Genomic DNA, 18,266 nt, shown 5'->3' with positions numbered 1-18,266 from the left:
AAAGACTTAGCCTTTGTCATAAAAGTGTTTGCAGTAAAGCTTTAAAAGAAGAAAAAACATGGAAATACATAGGCTTCAGTCATTTTTTCAGAGTAGAAAATTTTGACTTACATTAGGATAAAGTTTGTTTTAACTGTAAATACAAATAAACAAGATTAATAACATTTTTATAATGATTAAAGTAACAATGTACTAAAAAGACCCATATGTTTAAGAATGATTTCAAATTTTTTATCCACTATTATTTGTCCTTGTTTCTCTTTCCTTATATTCACAAATATAATATCTAATAGGAGAGAGTTCTTCATGTTCCAAGAAGTAGAGTGAATAATGGTAATCATAATAAATAGCAGTCCAATAAAATTTCCTTCCGAATATATAAGCAAGAAATAATGTGGAAAGCTGCAAAATAAATAAAATGAGTTTTTCCCAAAGGGAAATAAATATGTATTATATAGTTGAATGTATTACAAAAGCTGCAAAGTAATATCACACCCCAGTCTGAAATATTAATTGACTGTCTCAACACATTAACTAATGAAACCAACTAATTTTTAAATTAAAGTTAAGCATAAAGTGAGTCTAATAATTTATCTGCTTAGAAATATCAGAATAGACATGAGAAATCCCAAACCAAAGGAACCAATGATTATAAACATATCTCTATAGTAATTATATACTTCATACACATTCTAGCTTTATTTTAGTATTCTATTAAATATGGTTTCCTTCAATTTAAAATAAAATACTAGAATATATTGTTGATACAGAAAATATACTTAAATATTGAAATATATTGATTTTTGAATAGCAAAAAGGATTTTTAAAAACCCTATAAGCCTTTTCTCTAAGATCTTTGACCACTTTTATTCAGCATAGAACTGAATGTCCTAGCCAGATCAATTAAGCAAGAGGAAAAAAAAATAAAGTGCATCCAAATTGCAAATGATGAAGTAAAATCGTCTCTTTGCAGATGACATGATTTTTTTTGGGGGGGGGGGTTGGAGTCTCACTCTGCTGCCCAGACTGGAGTGCAGTGGCTGCTCCCGGCCACTGCAGCCTCCACCTGCTGGGCTCTGGCTATCCTTCCGCCTCAGCCTTCCAAGTAGCTGGAACTACAGGCGCGCGCTACCACACCCGGTTGATTTTTGATTTATTGTAGAGATGAGGTCTCGCTGACCCGGCGGGTCTCGAACCCTCGGGCTCAGGCAATCTACTCACCTTAGCCTCCCAAAGGCGCGGGATTACAGGCTGAGCCACTGAGCCCGGCTGACATGATCTTGTAATTGGAAAAACCTAAACACTCCACCTGAATACACAAGGAGCTCAAACAACTCAAGAGAAAAATAAAAATATGATTTTAAAATGGGCAAATTATTTGAATACACATAACTCAAAAGAAGACATACAAATGGCCAACAAGTATATGGGAAGATGTTCTACATCACTAATCATCAGGGAAATGCAAATCAAAACCATGAGATATCATCTCATTCTACTTAAAATGCCTATTATTAAAAAGGCAAAAAGTAACAGACACTAGTGAGGAAAAAATGAAAAAGGAACCCTCAGACATTGTTTTTGGAAATGTAAACTGGTACTGTCATTATGGAAAACAGTATGGAGATATCTCAGAAAACAAAATAGAATTACCATATGATCCAACAATCCCATTACTGTGTATTTATCCAAAGGAAAGGAAATAAGTATATTGAAGAGATACCTGTACTTCCATGTGTATGGGAGCACTATTTACAACAATCAAGATATGGAATGAAACTATGTGTCCATCAATGGATGAATCAGTAAATAAAATGTGGTATATATAGACAATAGAGTATCCAGGCATATAGAAGAATAAAATCCTGTCATTTGTGGCAACATGAATGAGCTTGGAGGACATTGTGATATAAGTCAGGGCTGGAAAGGCAAATATCATGCACCTTCATTCAAGTCATAGAAATAATGAATAAAATAGTGGCGACCAGAAGCTGGGAGGAGGAGAGGGGAGAGAAGGATAAGGAGAATTTGGTTAATAAGTACAAAAAATGAAATTAGGAGGGAAAAATTTTAGTGTTCTATAACAGTATAGGCTGAATATCGTTAACAATAATTTATTGTATATTTCAAAATAACTATATGAGACAATTTTGAATGTTTGCAAAACAAAAACGTGATAAATGTTTGAGGTGTAATATATGATAATTGCCTTGTTTTGATCAACACACAGTATATACAGACCATAAAAATAATACATGTAACCCACAGATATGTACAACTATTATATGTCAATTACAAATAAAAAAAAATTTTAAATACATAGACAAAAAAAGAAAGAAATCTAAGATAACAACAAAAACTCACTTTTGTTGTTACAACCAACTAAAATAAATTTAGTATATTTGAAGCTGAAAAAGCTAATATTTAAAATAATTTGATTATACTTAAAGTTTTAAAAAAATCTACCCAAAGAAATAACTAAGCTTTCTTATATTTACTTGTCCATTATGTGTATATTAATAATATATGTGTGTGCATATATATATATATATATATATATATATTTTTTTTTTTTTTTTTTTTGAGTTGGAGTCTCACTCTGTCGCCCAGACTGGAGTGCAATGGCCGCTCCCGGCCACCGCAGCCTTGACCTGCTGGGCTCCGGCGATCCTTCCGCCTCAGCCTTCCAAGTAGCAGGAATTACAGGCATGTGCTACCACGCCCGGCTGATATTTTGATTTATTGTAGAGATGAGTTCTTGCTGCCCAGGCAGGTCTCGAACCCGCGGGTTCAGGCAATCCACTCACCTCAATTAATAATATTTTAAAAATTCAATGATAATTTAGAAAAATGTTCAAATGAAGTAAAAATTCTAATCTACTCTAATCAATGTTCAAACAGCAGGGAGCAATTAGCATGGAGTTTTACCATGTCCGTTTGTAAATAACTCACCTGATTGGCAATCTGCCGAGCAAGAACATCCATCCTTGATCCTGATTCTGATATCATTTTAGCTGCATAGATCACATCAGTTGTATGCTTTAGTGGACCTTTGCCCCTGAAAATAAATAATAAAATAAATAAAACATGTTAGTACACTGATTTGTGGGAAAAAAAATCTATCTGCATTTTGATCAGCAGGACTACTTTTAATCTTTTTTTTTGTTACCATTTTAATTATTCTTAAAATGTTTTATTGATACATCATATTCACATATATTTATGGGGTTCTTTTATTTTGTTACATGCATAGAATTATAATGAACAAGACAGGGTATTCTAAGTATTCTCATCATAAGTATTTATTATTTCTATGTGTTGGAAATATTTCAAGTCTTCTCTTTTAGCTATTTTGAAATATATAATACATTGTCATTGAATATAGTTATCCTGCTCTGCCATCAGACACTAGAACTTATTACTTGTACCTGACTACATATTTGTATGCAATAATCAACCTACCTTACCTCCCCCAACACACACTTACTCCTTAAAACTCAAGTAATCATCATTCTACCCTCCATCACCATGAGATCAACTTTTTTTAGGTCCCACATAGGCAAGAGAATATGTGAACTTTTGTCTTTCTGTGCCTGGCTCATTGCACTTAATGTAATGACTGCCATTTCCACCCAAGTTACTGTAAATGACAGGATTTTATGCCTTTTTATAGTCAAGTAGTATTTCATTATATATGTACACAACATTCTGTTTATCCATTCATCCAGTGATGGACTTTAGGTTAATTCCATATCTTGGCTATTGTGAATAGTATTATAAAACATGGAGGTACAGATATCTCTTAGATATGCTAATTTCCTTTTGTTTGGATAAATACCAAGTCGTGGGATTGCTGGACCATATGGTATGTCTGTTTTTAGATTTGAGAACTCTCCATACTGTTTTCCATAATGGCAGTACTACTTTACATTCCCACCAACAATGTTATGAGTTCCCTTTTCAATATATCCTCATCTGTATCTGTCACTCTATGTCTTTTTAACAATAGCCATTTTAACTGGAGTGAGATGATGTCACATTGTGGTTTTGATTTGCATTTCCCTGAAGACCAATGGTGCTGACAATATCTTCATATACCTGTTGACCATTTGTATATCTTCTTTTACCAAAATGTCTATTTATGTCTTTGTCAACTTTTTAATGGGATTATTCTTTTTTTCCCAGTTGACTTGTTTTGAGTTCCTTGTATATATTGAATATTAGGCCCTTACTAGAGAGATAGCTTGCAAATATTTTTTTCCCATTTAGTTAATTGTCCTTTTACTCTCTTGTTTACTTCTTTTGCTGTGCAGAAGCTTTTTTAGTTTAATGTAGTCACATTTGTCTATTTTTGTTTTTATTGCCTGTGCTTTTGAGGTCTTAGCCATAAAACCTTTGTCTAGATCAATGTTCTGTACTGTTTCCTATGTTTTCTTCAAGTAATATTCTAGTTTCAGGTCTTCCATTTTAGTCTGATCTATCTTGAGTTGATTTTGTGTACAGTGATATCTAGGTGTCTACTTGTATTTTTCTGGATATGAATATCCAGTTTTCCCAGAATTATTCAGTAAAGAAACTGTTCTTTCCCCAGTATGTGTTATTGGCAACTTCACTGAAAATAAATCGGTTGTAAATACTTGGATTTAGTTCTGGGTTCTGTATTCTGTTCTACTGGTCTACATGTCAGTTTTTATACCAATACTATGCTGTTTTGGCTACTGTAGCCTTTTAGTATATACTGAAGTCAGGTGGTTTATGCTTCAGCTTTGTCCATTTTACTCAGGATTTCTTTAACTATCTGAGGCATTTTTTAGTTCTATATAAATTTTCAGATTGTTTTTTCTATTTCTGTTGAAAAATGTCATTAGTATTTGGATAGGGATTACACTAAATTTATAGATTGTTTTTGGTATAATACTGTGGACATTTAAAAATATTAATTCTTCTAATCCACAGGCATGAAATTTCTTTCCATTTTTAGTTTGTCCTCTTCAATTTATTTTAGCAGTGTTTTGTAGTTTTTCTTGAAGAGGTCTTTTGCCTGTTTGGTCAAATTTATTTTTAGGTATTTTTGTAGCTATTGTAAATGGCATTGCTTCTTGATTTTTTTCAGATATTTTATTATAGATGTATATAAACATTATTGATTACTGTATGTTGATTTTGTATTCTGTGACTTTACTGAATTTGTTTATAAAGCTAATAATTTTTTGAAGTCTTTAGGTTCTTCTAAATATAAGATAATGTCATCTGCAAAAAGTTACAATTTGACTTCCTCTTTTTTAAATTAGTTGCCTTTCATTTCTTTCTTTTGCCTGATTGCGCTGGCTAAAACTTCCAGTTCTAGACTGAAAAAGAATGATGAAAGTCAATGTCCTTGTCTTGTTCCCGATTTTAGAGGAAAGGCCTTCACTTTTGCTCCAGTCAGTATGATTTAAGCTGTAAGTTTGTCATATAGGCTTTAGTATATTGAGGTATGTTCTTTCTATATCTTGTTTCTTGTGAGCTTTTGTCATAAAAAAATATTGAATTTTAGCAAATGCTTTTAGTCATCTATGGAGATAGGCAATGGTTTTTGCCCTTCATTCTTTGATGTGATATTATATTTACTGATTTGTGTATTTTGAATAATCCTTGCATCCCTAAGATAAATCCCACTTGATCAGTACATATTATCTTTTTGATGTTCTATTGGGTTTGTTTTTCTAGTATTTTGTTAAGAATTTTTGTGCCTTTTTCATCATGGATATTGGCCTGAGGTTTTCTTTTGTTGTTGTTGTGTTCTTGTCTGGTTTTGATATCAGAGCAATTCTGGCCTCATAAAATAAAATAGAATTACCTCCACTTGAATTTTTAGAATAGTTTGAGGAAAATTAGTGTTAGTTTTTCTTTGTAAGTTTTATAGAATTCAACAGTGAAGCCATCTGGTCCTGGGCTTTTCTTTGCTGAGAGACTTTTTTTTAATTACTGATTTAATCTAATTACTTATTAATAGTCTGTTCAGGTTCTCTGTTTTTCCCTGACTTAATCTTAATAGGTTGTATCTGTCCAGGATTTATCCTTTTCAAGTAAGGTTTTCAGTTTATTAGGGTATAGTTGTTAGTAATAGTGTTTGATGATCTTTTGTATTTTTATGATGTCAATTTTAATACTCCTTTTTCATTTCTGATTTTGTTTATTTGGGCCTTCTCTTTTTTTTTCTTGGTTAGCCTACCAGCAGTATATAGATTTATAGAAAGATTTATAGATTTTTCCACAAAACCCACATTATCTTTTGTTGACCCTATTTTTTTTTTAGTTCCTGTTTTGCTTAGGTATGGCTGATCTTTATTATTTCTTTCCTTCTAATAATTGCAGGTTTGTCTTGTACTTGCTTTTCTAGCTTCTTCCAGAGTATTGTTAGATTATGTGAAATCCTTCTACTTGTACGTTTACTTTTTTCCTCTTTTAATTTTTATTTTCAAATTGTGGGGTACAATTCAGGGCTAGGTGTACAAATATTCACCATACAAGTACCCTTATTGATGAGCTATGCCCCCCACCCTTTCCCAGGCAGATATCAACTACTGTCAATCCCACCTCCCCAATCGCCCCATCCCCCCAAAAATTTTCACCACTTTCAATCTTTTTCTTATAGTAATACAGTAGTTGTTCAAGATCCACTTATGAGTGAGAACATGTGATACTCAGCTCTTTGTTTCTGGGAGAGATCACTCAGTATTATATACTCTAATTCCATCCAGGTTGCTGCTAGATTCATGATTTTGTTCTTCTTTATGGCTACATAGTATTCCATTATATATATGTACCACATTTTAAAAATCCAGTCCTCTTTTGATGGGCAGCACAGTTGGTTCCATGTTCTTGCTATTGTGAACAATACTGTGATAAACATACGTGTGCAGGTGTCTTTTTCATAGAGTGACCTGAGTTCTTCCGGGTATATTCCCAGTAGGGGAATTGTGAGGTCATATGGAAGGTCAATTTTTAGAACTTTTAGAAATCACCACACTGATTTCCACAGAAGCTGTACTAGTTTACACTCCCACCAACAGTGTAGAAGTGTTTCCTTTTTGCCAAATCCTCTCCAGCATCTGTTATTTTTTGAGTTATTGATGATGGCCATGCTGACTGGAGTTAGGTGGTACCTCAGTGTAGTTTTAATTTGCATCTCCTTGATGACTAGTGAGGCTGAACATTTTTCATGTATCTGTTGACTGTTTGTATGTCTTCTTTTGACAAGTGTCTATACATGTCTTTTGCCCACTTTGTAATGGGGTTGTTTGTATTTTTCTTTTCAGCGTGTTTGAGTTCCTTGTAGATCCTTGATGTTAGGCCTTCGTCAGACATGGAGTTGGCAAATATTTTTTCCCAGTCTTTGGGCTGTCTCCCTCTCTCAATGGTTTCTTTTACTTTGCAGAAGCTTGTCAGTTTAATGAGGTCCCACTTGTCTATCTTATCCCTTATGGCCTGTGGGTTTCGAGTTTTGTTCAGGAATTGGATGCCAGTTCCAACTTTCATAATAGTGTCTCTTGAATTTTCTAAGGTTCTTACAGTTAAAGTTTTACATTTAGGTCTGTGATTCATCTAGAGTTAATTTTTGTGTATGGAGATAGGTAGGGGTCCTGTTTCAATCTTCTGCAGGTGGTCAACCAGTTTTCCCAGCGCCGTTTACTGAATAGGTTCTCCTCTCCCCAGTAGTGAGTGGTGGAGGCTTTGTCAAAGATGAATTGATTGAGAAAATGTGGTTTTTCTTCTGGAATCTCAACTATATTCCATTGTTCTATATACCTGTTCTTGTCAATGCCAGGCTGTTTTGATTATTGTCATTTTATAATATAGTTTAAAATCAAGGAGTGTGATACCTCCTGTTTTTGTTTGTTTTTTTTTTCTGAGGATTGTTTTGGCTATTCTTGGTTGTTCATGTTTCCATGTGAAATCTTTCTACTTATTGTACAGTTATTTTTACAAACTTTTTCTCTTAGCACTGCTTTTGCTCTATCCCATGAGTCTTATTAGTATGTTTTGTTTTTATTTTCATTTATTTCAAGAAATATTTTCATTTTCTTCCTGATTTCTGTATTGATTCAATGGTCATCCAGGATCATGATGTTTGATTTCTATTATTTGTAAAGCATTCAAAATTTCTTATTACTTATTTACAGTTTTAGTCAATTATAGTCTCAGATACTTGATATGATATCATTTTTAAAAAATATGTTAACACTTGTTTTGATGTCCAACATATGGTCTATCCTGGAGAATTGTCCATGTGCTAATGAGAAAGTACACATTCTACAGAATTATTTATTTCATTGAATTCTCAGTTCCATAATTTCTGTTGGATTCCTTTTTATGATATCTATCTCTTTGGTGAGTTTCTCAGTTTTGATTTGAATCATTATTCCTTTTTTTTTTTTTGCATCTGAGCTTCTTTAATATCATTATGTTGAATTATTTCCTAGTGTTTCATAAATTGGTTTTTCATTGTAATCTGTTGCTAGAGAATTACTGTGTTTTTCTGGGGGGAGTATTCTATTTCCTTGTTTTTTCATGTTTCATTTGTTCTTTAATTGTTATTTGTGCATATGGTGTAACAGTCACTCCTTCCCATATTGTGGATTGACTTTTGTAGGAAAACACTTTCCTGGAGAAGTATCTATGGTGGTGGTTTAGTAGGGCACTTTTACTTTGATTTTGAATGTGTGTGGTATCTAATTTTCACACAATTTGTTTGGCTATAAACAGTCTCAGTGGTATTTGCTATTTCCTCAGTCATTTAGGCTACATTATTAGAGAAGCTCTAGTGAGGTTTTCCAGGGCATAAGGACTCCAGGTTGACCGGTCTCAGGCCCCAGTCGTGGCAGTGATGAGCCAAGCATGCTCGTTTTTAGACCCCCAGGTGGTATACACGGGAACCAATATTAATGAGTCCAAGCAGGTCAATTCTTGGACCTCCATGTGGCTTACTGGGCTCTAGCAATGATATAGCAATGGGCGAGATGAGTGGGTGGGTCCTGGAGTTCCTGCGCAGAGTGTATAAAGTAGGTGATAACCATATTGGTGACAGGACAACACTCAGGTTTCAGGCAGCATATGCCCCTGCTAGTGGTGTCTGTTAGAAGCTGGGTGGACCTGCTCCTAGGCCCCAGGAGGATTACACAGATGCCAATGATGGCGAATGTGTGGGGAAATCCCCAGGCCACTGGGCAATGTGCTCAGGCCTGGGGATAGTGTCAAGCATGGTGGGCCTGTTCTCAGGTCTCCTCGATGGTATGTCCCAGTGAAATCTGTGGTGGTTAAATCAGGTGACCCCAGGCTTTCTTGGGGAAGTGCTTAGTAGCAGCAACTTCAGGCAGGCAGCTCTCAGGTTCTGGAAAGCATGTGCTTTGATGTGTAGCACTGATGTCAGCAGCAGCAGCAGCAGCAGGGAGAGCCAGTCCTCAGGGCTCATATTCATACCCAGCAATCCCGATGTTGGGCGGAGGCTGGGTAACTGCCAGTAGTGTATGTTTTAATTTCCAATAGCAGCAGCAGCAATAGTGGCTGGGAGCAGGAATCATCTGTCCCAAGAGCATGTGCTAGTTGCTGTTAGTGGCAACAGTCCCAGAAAGGCAGTTTTCAGGCTTTAGGGAGCTCATGCTTCAGTTCCCTTTGTTCGGGGAGCAGCCTCCTTGGTGTGTTGTAATGCCCATTGTCTGGGATGAGGGACCCTGCGAGTGCAGTAGTGTTGAGGACCTTGCCACTCTGCTAGGTTCAATCATTGTCATGCTACAGCAGCCCTCTGAGTGACTGTGAGAAAATGTCACTGGGGTTACAGAGATACAGAAGTGGAGGGGTTGTTGAGTCCCAGGGTGGCATGCAGTCTGATTAAGGCTGAATTCCCAAAATGGTGCTTCTTAGGTCTCAAGTGTGTGTGGAACCCAGCATTAGCTCCCTCTCTGAAGCAATGCTGTCCCGCAATCTCCAGACAGCTCCTTATGCTAGTTTTATGATCTACAAGGGTTGAGGGTCTCTCTGTGACCAGGGATGTAGAAGTCCATGATGGGACTTGTACTACTGGGGCTCATATGCTTTCCTCACACTGGGGCTCTCAGGTGATTCCAACCAGGCTGGCTGCCTTGCTTGCCTGTCTTCCCTTACCTTGGATATTTCTTGACCTTTCTCTGTTGAATTCCAGCATCCTCCCTTAGATGGTCTATTTGAAGTGGGCTCATCTACTTGCTATTTGGGGTCTTCTTTATGGAGGAGGCAATTGCCAGATGCCTCCAGTCACCATCTTGGAGTCAGTGTTCTAATGTTTCTCTTTTTAATCTGTTTTTACAGTCTTTCAGTTAATTGCAGTTTTTGATCCCATATCTATTTTCTACAATTAATTCTTTTTTGGAAATTCCAGTCCTAAAAAAATGTGTAATCTAGGGCCTTTAACTTGGGAGCATAAATTAAACTTTTATTCAGTTAGCCCCACAGAGGATTTTCCAACTTCAGGGAGAGTTATCCTAAATTTTACCTAAGTAAAGTTAAACTTAAGTCCATAAATTCCAGCATCACTTCAAAAAAATATTGACAATATTGCTGAGTATAAGTATAATTTTTTTCCAGATAAAAATGAAATTACAGCCGGGTTCGGTGGCTCAGCCTATCATCCCAGCACTTTGGGAGGCCAAAGCGAGTGGATTGCCTGAGCCCATGGGTTTGAGACCAGCCCAGGCAACTTGGCAAGACCTCATCTCTACAGTGAAAAATCAAAAAATTAGCCGGACTTGGTAGTGCACACCTGTAGTTCCAGCTACCTGGAAGGCTGAGGCAGAAGGATCGCCAGAGCCCAGCAGGTCGACGCTAGGGTGGCCGTGAGTGTGCCACTGCACTCCAGCCAGGGTGACAGAGTGAGACTCCAATTCAGAAAAACAAAATGGAATTAGGCTTAAGGACAATTGGTAAGAAGTATTGAAATGACATATTCTTTATTCATCTCAAATAATCAAGGCTTATTTTTGACAAAATAGATATAAAATCAGCTACTGCACTGTGGTCAATTGGTATACACATCTTGGATTAATCGAGCGAACACTCCAGTTGCAAGTGGAGAGAGTCCTTTACATCACATTACTCCCTCTTTGATCTCATTTGTCCATTCCCCAGTTGTGCCACTTAAACATCATGATTTAGGCATGAGAGAAAGGGAAAATTTGATCTATAGATAAAGGATGGGAAGTCTAAACTCAAAGAGTCCTAGGAAGCCAATGTAGTCTATCAGAACACTATTCATGTATTTTTCCCTACATGGTCTATTTTTTGCTCCTCTTAGTTCTCCCTGAATTTGCTTATTTGCTGTCAAGCAGTTTCCTTTTCCTAGAATAAAGGAATAAGGCAGTATAACATAGTAATTGAGTATGAAACCAGAGTCATACTATCTTGGACTGTTTCCCAAAAATAGACCACTTCTTACTATTTGTGAAAGTCCACTAAGAGAAACAATCACTTTTTGCCTCAGTTTCCTCAGTATAACAGTAGCATTCACTTTGGAATGATTCATATAGACTCATTCTAAAGTTTACATGAGTTAATCTCTACAAAGTAACTCAAAATATTGGCTCCCAATGCCACAGAATAAAACTTGGGTTGATTTCAGGATTTTATAAGACAATTAAAAGAAAGGAGTTTACTTTTTACATTTTTGGATAAACTTTTCATTTGTTTCTTAGGCGTCTGACCATTTTGATATAAGAGCAGCATTTCAGCAAAGGAAAATTGATACTGTCTTTGACACATGAAAAGATAGTCAAATACCTCCATATTTCTTTTTACCCAGAGCTCACTGATTAAACATGTGCAATTGACTGGGCTATGCTAAGGAGATGTTTTTCTACCTCTTTCTTTCTGAATAAATAGATGAATGGTTACTAGAATAAATGTAGCTGTTCCATCTACCTAAAACCACTTTTCTACATATTTTCCAACTCTGTATTGAGTGTTACCACACCTACCTAGTTTTAATTATTGGATTTCTCTTCTTTGTTCTTAGCAGAAAATGGGTCCCTGAAAGAACAGTTCACTAAAGCAATTGTTTTGATGCTTCACAAGAGGAGGGATAATAAGGAAGGTGAGAGAGAAGAATGAGCGAGTCAGGGTTAGAAAAAGAAGATTTTGAGAGGCCAAGACACAGTGGAGTTAGAAGAGAAGGTGACTGAAAACAATCTTTGTTCCTGTCCTATGTACACCTTGGACTGACCTTGAGGGTAGACACCCTAATGTTTAATCTGATAAGATTTGTTGTTAGAGGAAAATCTTTGTTCACTAAGAAGACTAGCACTATGTAGTGATACAAGACAGAATGGATTCACGCAAAGTTAAATGATCAGAGAAAACCTGAGCACAAGAATGCTTGTGCCCCGTCTGCCAAAAAAGGTCCTTTCATTGCCCTTTGTCCATGGTGCCTCTAAAAATCATTATAGGCAAATTCTTCTGTAAAAATGAAACAGCATGTCTAACACAATGAAAACCTGGTCTCATAGATGGTTATCATCACACTTTTTCTCTGACTCTGGTGACACAGATTGCTTTGTAATAAAAAAAATCAACATTAATCATTACAATATTTGAGTTGCTCTTATCAAATTTACTTTACACATCAGGCTGGACTAGATGTTATGTACACGGTTATATTCAAGAAAGGCATTGCATTTCATTATTTCAATGCATCTCCAGAGAAAGTTAAACTTAAATAAAGCTGTCTAAGCTCCCGAAAGGCAATGCATCAGTTTTCAAGGTCTTAAACAATGGACAAAGGTTGTTTCTATAAAGAGCAGCTAAGGCTCTCATAGCTTAAACAATAGGAAGAGTTATATCTAAGGAGCAGCTAAAGTACCCTTCCCCTCAAAATAATACGTTCCCCTGTATAAGAACACTGGGCTGATGAAGGGAAATTAACCTCTAGCTTTAAATGCATACCTTGTTATGAGACTACTATCCTAAACACATGTAGAATTTAAAAGTAATGATAATACACTATGACAGACCACAATTATTCTCTTCCCCATGTTCTTAATTAAATGTATTGCCTGGCAAGCTTCCTACTGAGTGACAAACAAAATACACATTTTACAAATGATTCCATATCATGCCAAACTTCCAGAGGATGCTACAATTACTGAAACTATGATAAATTTTTAAAATTCTCAGCCTGAAATGTGCTATGTAATGAAGACTTTTTAAGTTGGGAAATACATTCAAAGGTTGTTTGCTGACTTCATTTTCATAATGGGTTCTCAGGATTTCCTGTCAGCAAATTGTATCTTAAATCATTGAGTTGGATCCTGCAGAGAAAAACCTAAAGACAGAAGGAGTAGAGATTGGAAATATTTTAAAACAATCAGAAGCCAAACGTCTTTAATGAGCAGTGATTACAATAATAATCTATCTCCCTCACAAAAAGGGTAGATAGAACTCTGAGGTAGAGGGTCTGCCAAATGACAACTATGTGAAATATTGCATGTGTTAATTTGTTATTCTACAATTTTTATATATTTCAAAACATCATGTTGTACACAATAAATATACACAATTTTATGTCAATTAAAAAAATAGAACTTAATAAAAACCATTCTAAACAAGTATAGGTTAGATGGTACACTGAGAAATGTTGCAACAACCCAGTGATGGTGATGCCATGCAAGTTTTATTTGGGTGAAGGAAAGGAATAGTTTTGAAACTGAATTTATTGCTTTAACATAAGTCTGCTAGCCAGTTCTGACACTGCCCATCCTTGACTCTTTACTCCTCTCCCTGACCTCATCCCATTTCTGGCATTCTGCCCCTTTCTTCTTTCTCTTTTGCTTAGCACAACAAACAAGAAAATGGTGTAGATGTCCAAAAACACCTCAATTAACTAGGACTCTGGTTTAAAAACAAAAATTACCAAATGTTTCCATGGACTTATTTTGTCTTTTTAGGGACAGAGACTATCTATGAAATGATTTAGTATTTTCTGCTACTGCGTAAAAACAAAATAGAAAGCTTAATCACATTGTTTACATATTGTGGCCACTAAATCTTTGACAGTATATCATTCCTCATTTTGAGACAAAATTTTCTTCTTTTCTTTTGATATTTACATACAATAAGTTCCATAACATTGTGATTCACTTTGTAGGTGAAAACAATAGCATGCATTTTCTTCTATAATAATAAACACATTTAGCATTATCTATATGCTAAGCACTATTTTATACACACACGGATTATATCAGTATAATCATCCTTTATGTTTATAATTATGATTATTCTTATTTTGCTGATGAAGAAATGGAGAAAGAGATGTTAAATGTATCTTGACCAAGTCACACAGCTAGTAAGATTTAAATTCAGGCAATCTGGTTACAGTGTCTTCTTTGAACAACTATGTTGTGCTGTCTTCCTTAAAATGAAAATGTTGGAAGATAACCTTAGTACATTGATGAGCATTTCCATGAATGCAACAGAGAATAAAGATAAGGTCTAGATTTATATGATGGGTAGTTAGGAGGTCCATCAGCAGTGACTTGCTCACACACAAAAGTCTCAAAAAATACAACCTAAATCTATGTCACACTATAATAAAAAATACATATTACATGGCATATACTTGTGTGGTCATGTCAAATGGTTTAAATGGTTCCTATAGCCTACTGTCCCATGGTATTTTTTTCTTGAGATATCATTCCTTCTTTCTGTCTCTTACCCCTAGTATCTTTCCTCCCTCTCTCTCTCTTTCCCTGTATTGTCAAGACTCAAATTCAGCCATTCCATATGCCATGGGAATGAGCTTATTTGTAATACAACAAATGATATTTTTATCTGAGAGCTTTAGACTTAGTTATTTGTAACATTCAAATTTAGTATGCAATACAGTAGATTTAAATGAATAGAGTTGAGAAACACATTCTGTCTGCATCCCAGTACTGCCACTTATTAACTAAGTAGTCTTGAGTAAATGACTTTACTGGTCTGAGTTTATTTTCTCTTCATTAAATAACAATTGTGATATTTGTCACATGATGGGGAACACAAAATCAAATGTTGTACACGATATTTGTTACTTAGTAAGTACTCATCAAACGTAATATTTTTATTTCCCCTCTCCTTTTACAAATAATGGTATTTTACTAAACATTTACCTTTTGATTTCTTAAATTAAAAAATTATAGTACTTTGCCAAAGAATATAAACTGAATTGATTATACTGAGTTACTTCTTGTACGTGTTGACAGTATTACTCTTAAAGCCTTGTCTATAATACCTTTTTATTAAGAAAAAAGATACACATATATTCTGTGTGTGTAATTGTTGTTTAAGGTTGTTTTTTTCACTCTAAAAACAGAGTTTGCTTTTAAATTTAGTGACAGACCTTAGTGGTAACATATCTTCCTAGGAACACCAGAATTCCCTTACATGTAATTCTGTATTAGATACAAAAGAAAAAAAGTACTTATCATAGAAGCAACCAAAAATTATGAGATGAAGAGAAATACTAGTTAAGCAAGGGCATACTGTTCTTCTTCTATTCAAACCTGAAACTTTAATTAGGCAAATTTATCCCTCTAGATTTTACTTTCTTTTGCAAAGTGTCATTCTCAAGTTTTGAGGACCCTATAAAAATCCTTGGAAAATCAGCTAGTGAATAATCAGCAAGCAACCATCCGGAGTCATTAGTATCCTGAGGAACCTTTAAGATTCAAGTATGAAAAAGGTGCTTCTCCATTAAAAAGGGAAAATATTTTTCTGAACATTGTATGTGCATATTTTTTCTTATTTCTGCTCTTCTTGCTTCATATTATTGAGTAGCCTAATGGCTATACCAACATCAAAACGTCTGAGCAACTTCACACAATAAATTTTATTCCTCTCTCACATCACAGTCAAGGTGGATTGTGGGGTGATAGACTGTGTACCACATAGTTGTTTAAGAATACAGATGCCTTCTATCTACAAGAACTCCTACCCCAAAGACTTCAGAGTCCTCTGCTAAATTCACTGCATTCAGACATCCAACAACTGAAGGGAATGAGAATAAAGGATCTCATAGAAGACTTTAGCGGTCAGGATAGAAATTGGCACACCACTTTCACTCACATTCGAGAATTCAGACGCAAAGGCTCATGTAACTGCAAAGAAGTCTGGAAAATGCATTCTATTTGAATCCAGAGAGAAAAGAAAATAGGGATTTGTGAACTCATGGCATTGCCTCTGCACTTGCTCCCAAGGGAGCTAAAATCCTATAGTTTATTTATTTTCATTTCAGAAACAAAAGGCTGTGTTCTTTGTGAAAGGAAATTTTGGATGTTTCCAAGTAGATGGGAGAAATTGGGAAAGAACCAAAGCTCTTCACTAATATAGCTGTAATTACAAGACACGTACTCTGCCTGGGCACATGACCAATTCTATTTCTTATTTTGAAATTGCCACAATATAGAAGCTCTATTATTAAAACCAAAAATTACAAAAGTTCTATTTTGTGTATAATAATGACAGTCTTTCATATTCAATGTTGTGTTTGTTTATGAAACAAGGCTAGGGCTTATTTCAGATATATTTTGGGGGATTAGCCTGAGAGAATATTTTAAATAATTATTGTTGCTGTTGCTGCTATTGCTGCTGTTATTGGTGGTGGTGGTAGCAGTGTGTGTGTGTGTGTTTGTGTGTGTGTGTGTGTGTGTGTGTGTGTGTGTGTGTGTACGCATGCAAGCACATACACACATGCATGAGTGTGGAGAGAGTAGGAATTCAATTCCTCAAATCTGCAAACCAATTTTCTAAAAAAAAATCCAAGATATAACTCTTTTTTTTTGTTCTTCAGTTGTCAAATTCTCCAATTTACCCTTTACCTGTTAGTGTTGAATCAAATTCTAGACAGACTATAGAATTTAGAAAAGGATTTCATGGAGGGCTAAAAACACTAAACCCATAAGTGGTAGCAAAAGTAGAATTAGAACAAAGGATTTCTTTAGCAAAGTTTATTTGTTTTTTGAGTCATGGGCAAAATAGAGGTCAGCTAGTCAGATATTGGGATTTTTCTTCTTAGTAGCATAGCTATTTTCTCTAGGTATTCCTATGTGTGAAGATTTTAATATTTTTCTGTGTCATTTTGTATACCTTATGTTTGAAAACACACTTAATAACAAACTTTATTGTATTATTATGTGCTTATTATGTTTTATGCATTGTTATAATTGCTTGCTTTTCACATCAGTTCTCATACCAAGCACTGCTGTATGGAGTTGTGCAGATTTTGCACTGCAGAAATGTAAGAGTCACCCTTCACATCATGGATACTCTCATAACTGTGTACATCACATCTTGTGCTGGTTTCTATGCCCACTATGCTCCTAGAATCTATTATCTTTGTGCTATAAACAAGAAAACAGAATTTGGAAGCTCAAATTTTCTTAGCTTTTCTTCAAATACAATTCAGTTTGCATTGAATAGTAAGGAGTTTAAATTATTAGTACTTTCACAGTCAATTAAAAATAAATCACATGGTGAAAACATCATCGTAGGTTTTCTATCAGTATGCATTTTAAAGCACTGAAACTCAATGAATACCTCTGAATCAGTCGAATGTTTCATATATTGCAAAAAAAATATACAGGAACATCAGACTCCAAGTCATGATTTTGAGTGGGTCCTAATAAAGCATCATTTTCTGTCTACCTGAACCAATCCCAATGGTTAAAAAATAAATAACTCCTTCTGTGACTGAATTGTTGAATTTCTTTTATCAGCAATCTAGCAATTATGTTTTTCTTTTCCTTTTTTCCCCATTCTGCTTGGATATGAAAGTAAATATATTTAGAGGGAAATAATCACAACTTTTTTCTCCTCCAATTGGACTTTCGGTTCATAGAGACATATAGGTTAGTTGTGGAGCCCCAAGATTGACCATCAGACATTTTCTAGAACCAATAATGAAGCCATTAATGTTGACCAATAACCTTAGCACTAGTGAAAGTTTTGCCTTCTAGGTATTAGTTTTTCTATTGACTTCAGCTCATTTTTTGACGGATTAAATAAGTTATTTTACTATCATATCTAAGATCATATCTAAGATCATAGCTATCTAAGAAACTGCTGCTCTTATCTGCTCTTCCAATGGCAAGGGAATTATTGTATCAACCTAAACGGAAAATTAGAGTTGGTAGTTGCATGTATTCTAATTCTTACTGCCCCCTCTATAATCCATGACTGGCATCACTCTTGTATCAATTGCTCTCCTAATTCTTCTTTACACG

At 35.1% G+C, this 18,266-nt stretch overlaps 1 protein-coding gene across 2 annotated transcripts in view; it reads right to left on the bottom strand.

Annotated features, from left to right (window-relative positions):
* LOC103255712 (catenin alpha-3) overlaps positions 1-18,266 on the bottom strand; it is a 165,386-nt gene that overhangs the window by 59,973 nt on the left and 87,147 nt on the right. For both annotated transcript variants that reach the window (XM_008053674.2, XM_021710101.1), the window contains exon 3: positions 2,953-3,058. In XM_008053674.2, the coding sequence (XP_008051865.1) occupies positions 2,953-3,058 (106 nt within the window). The remainder of the gene's footprint in view (positions 1-2,952; positions 3,059-18,266) is intronic.

The sequence above is a fragment of the Carlito syrichta genome, unplaced genomic scaffold (assembly GCF_000164805.1).
Source record: "Carlito syrichta isolate Samal-C Ts95f unplaced genomic scaffold, Tarsius_syrichta-2.0.1 Scaffold75492, whole genome shotgun sequence".
Lineage (NCBI taxonomy): Eukaryota > Metazoa > Chordata > Mammalia > Primates > Tarsiidae > Carlito > Carlito syrichta.
This window is presented reverse-complemented; position numbering and strand designations above follow the sequence as displayed.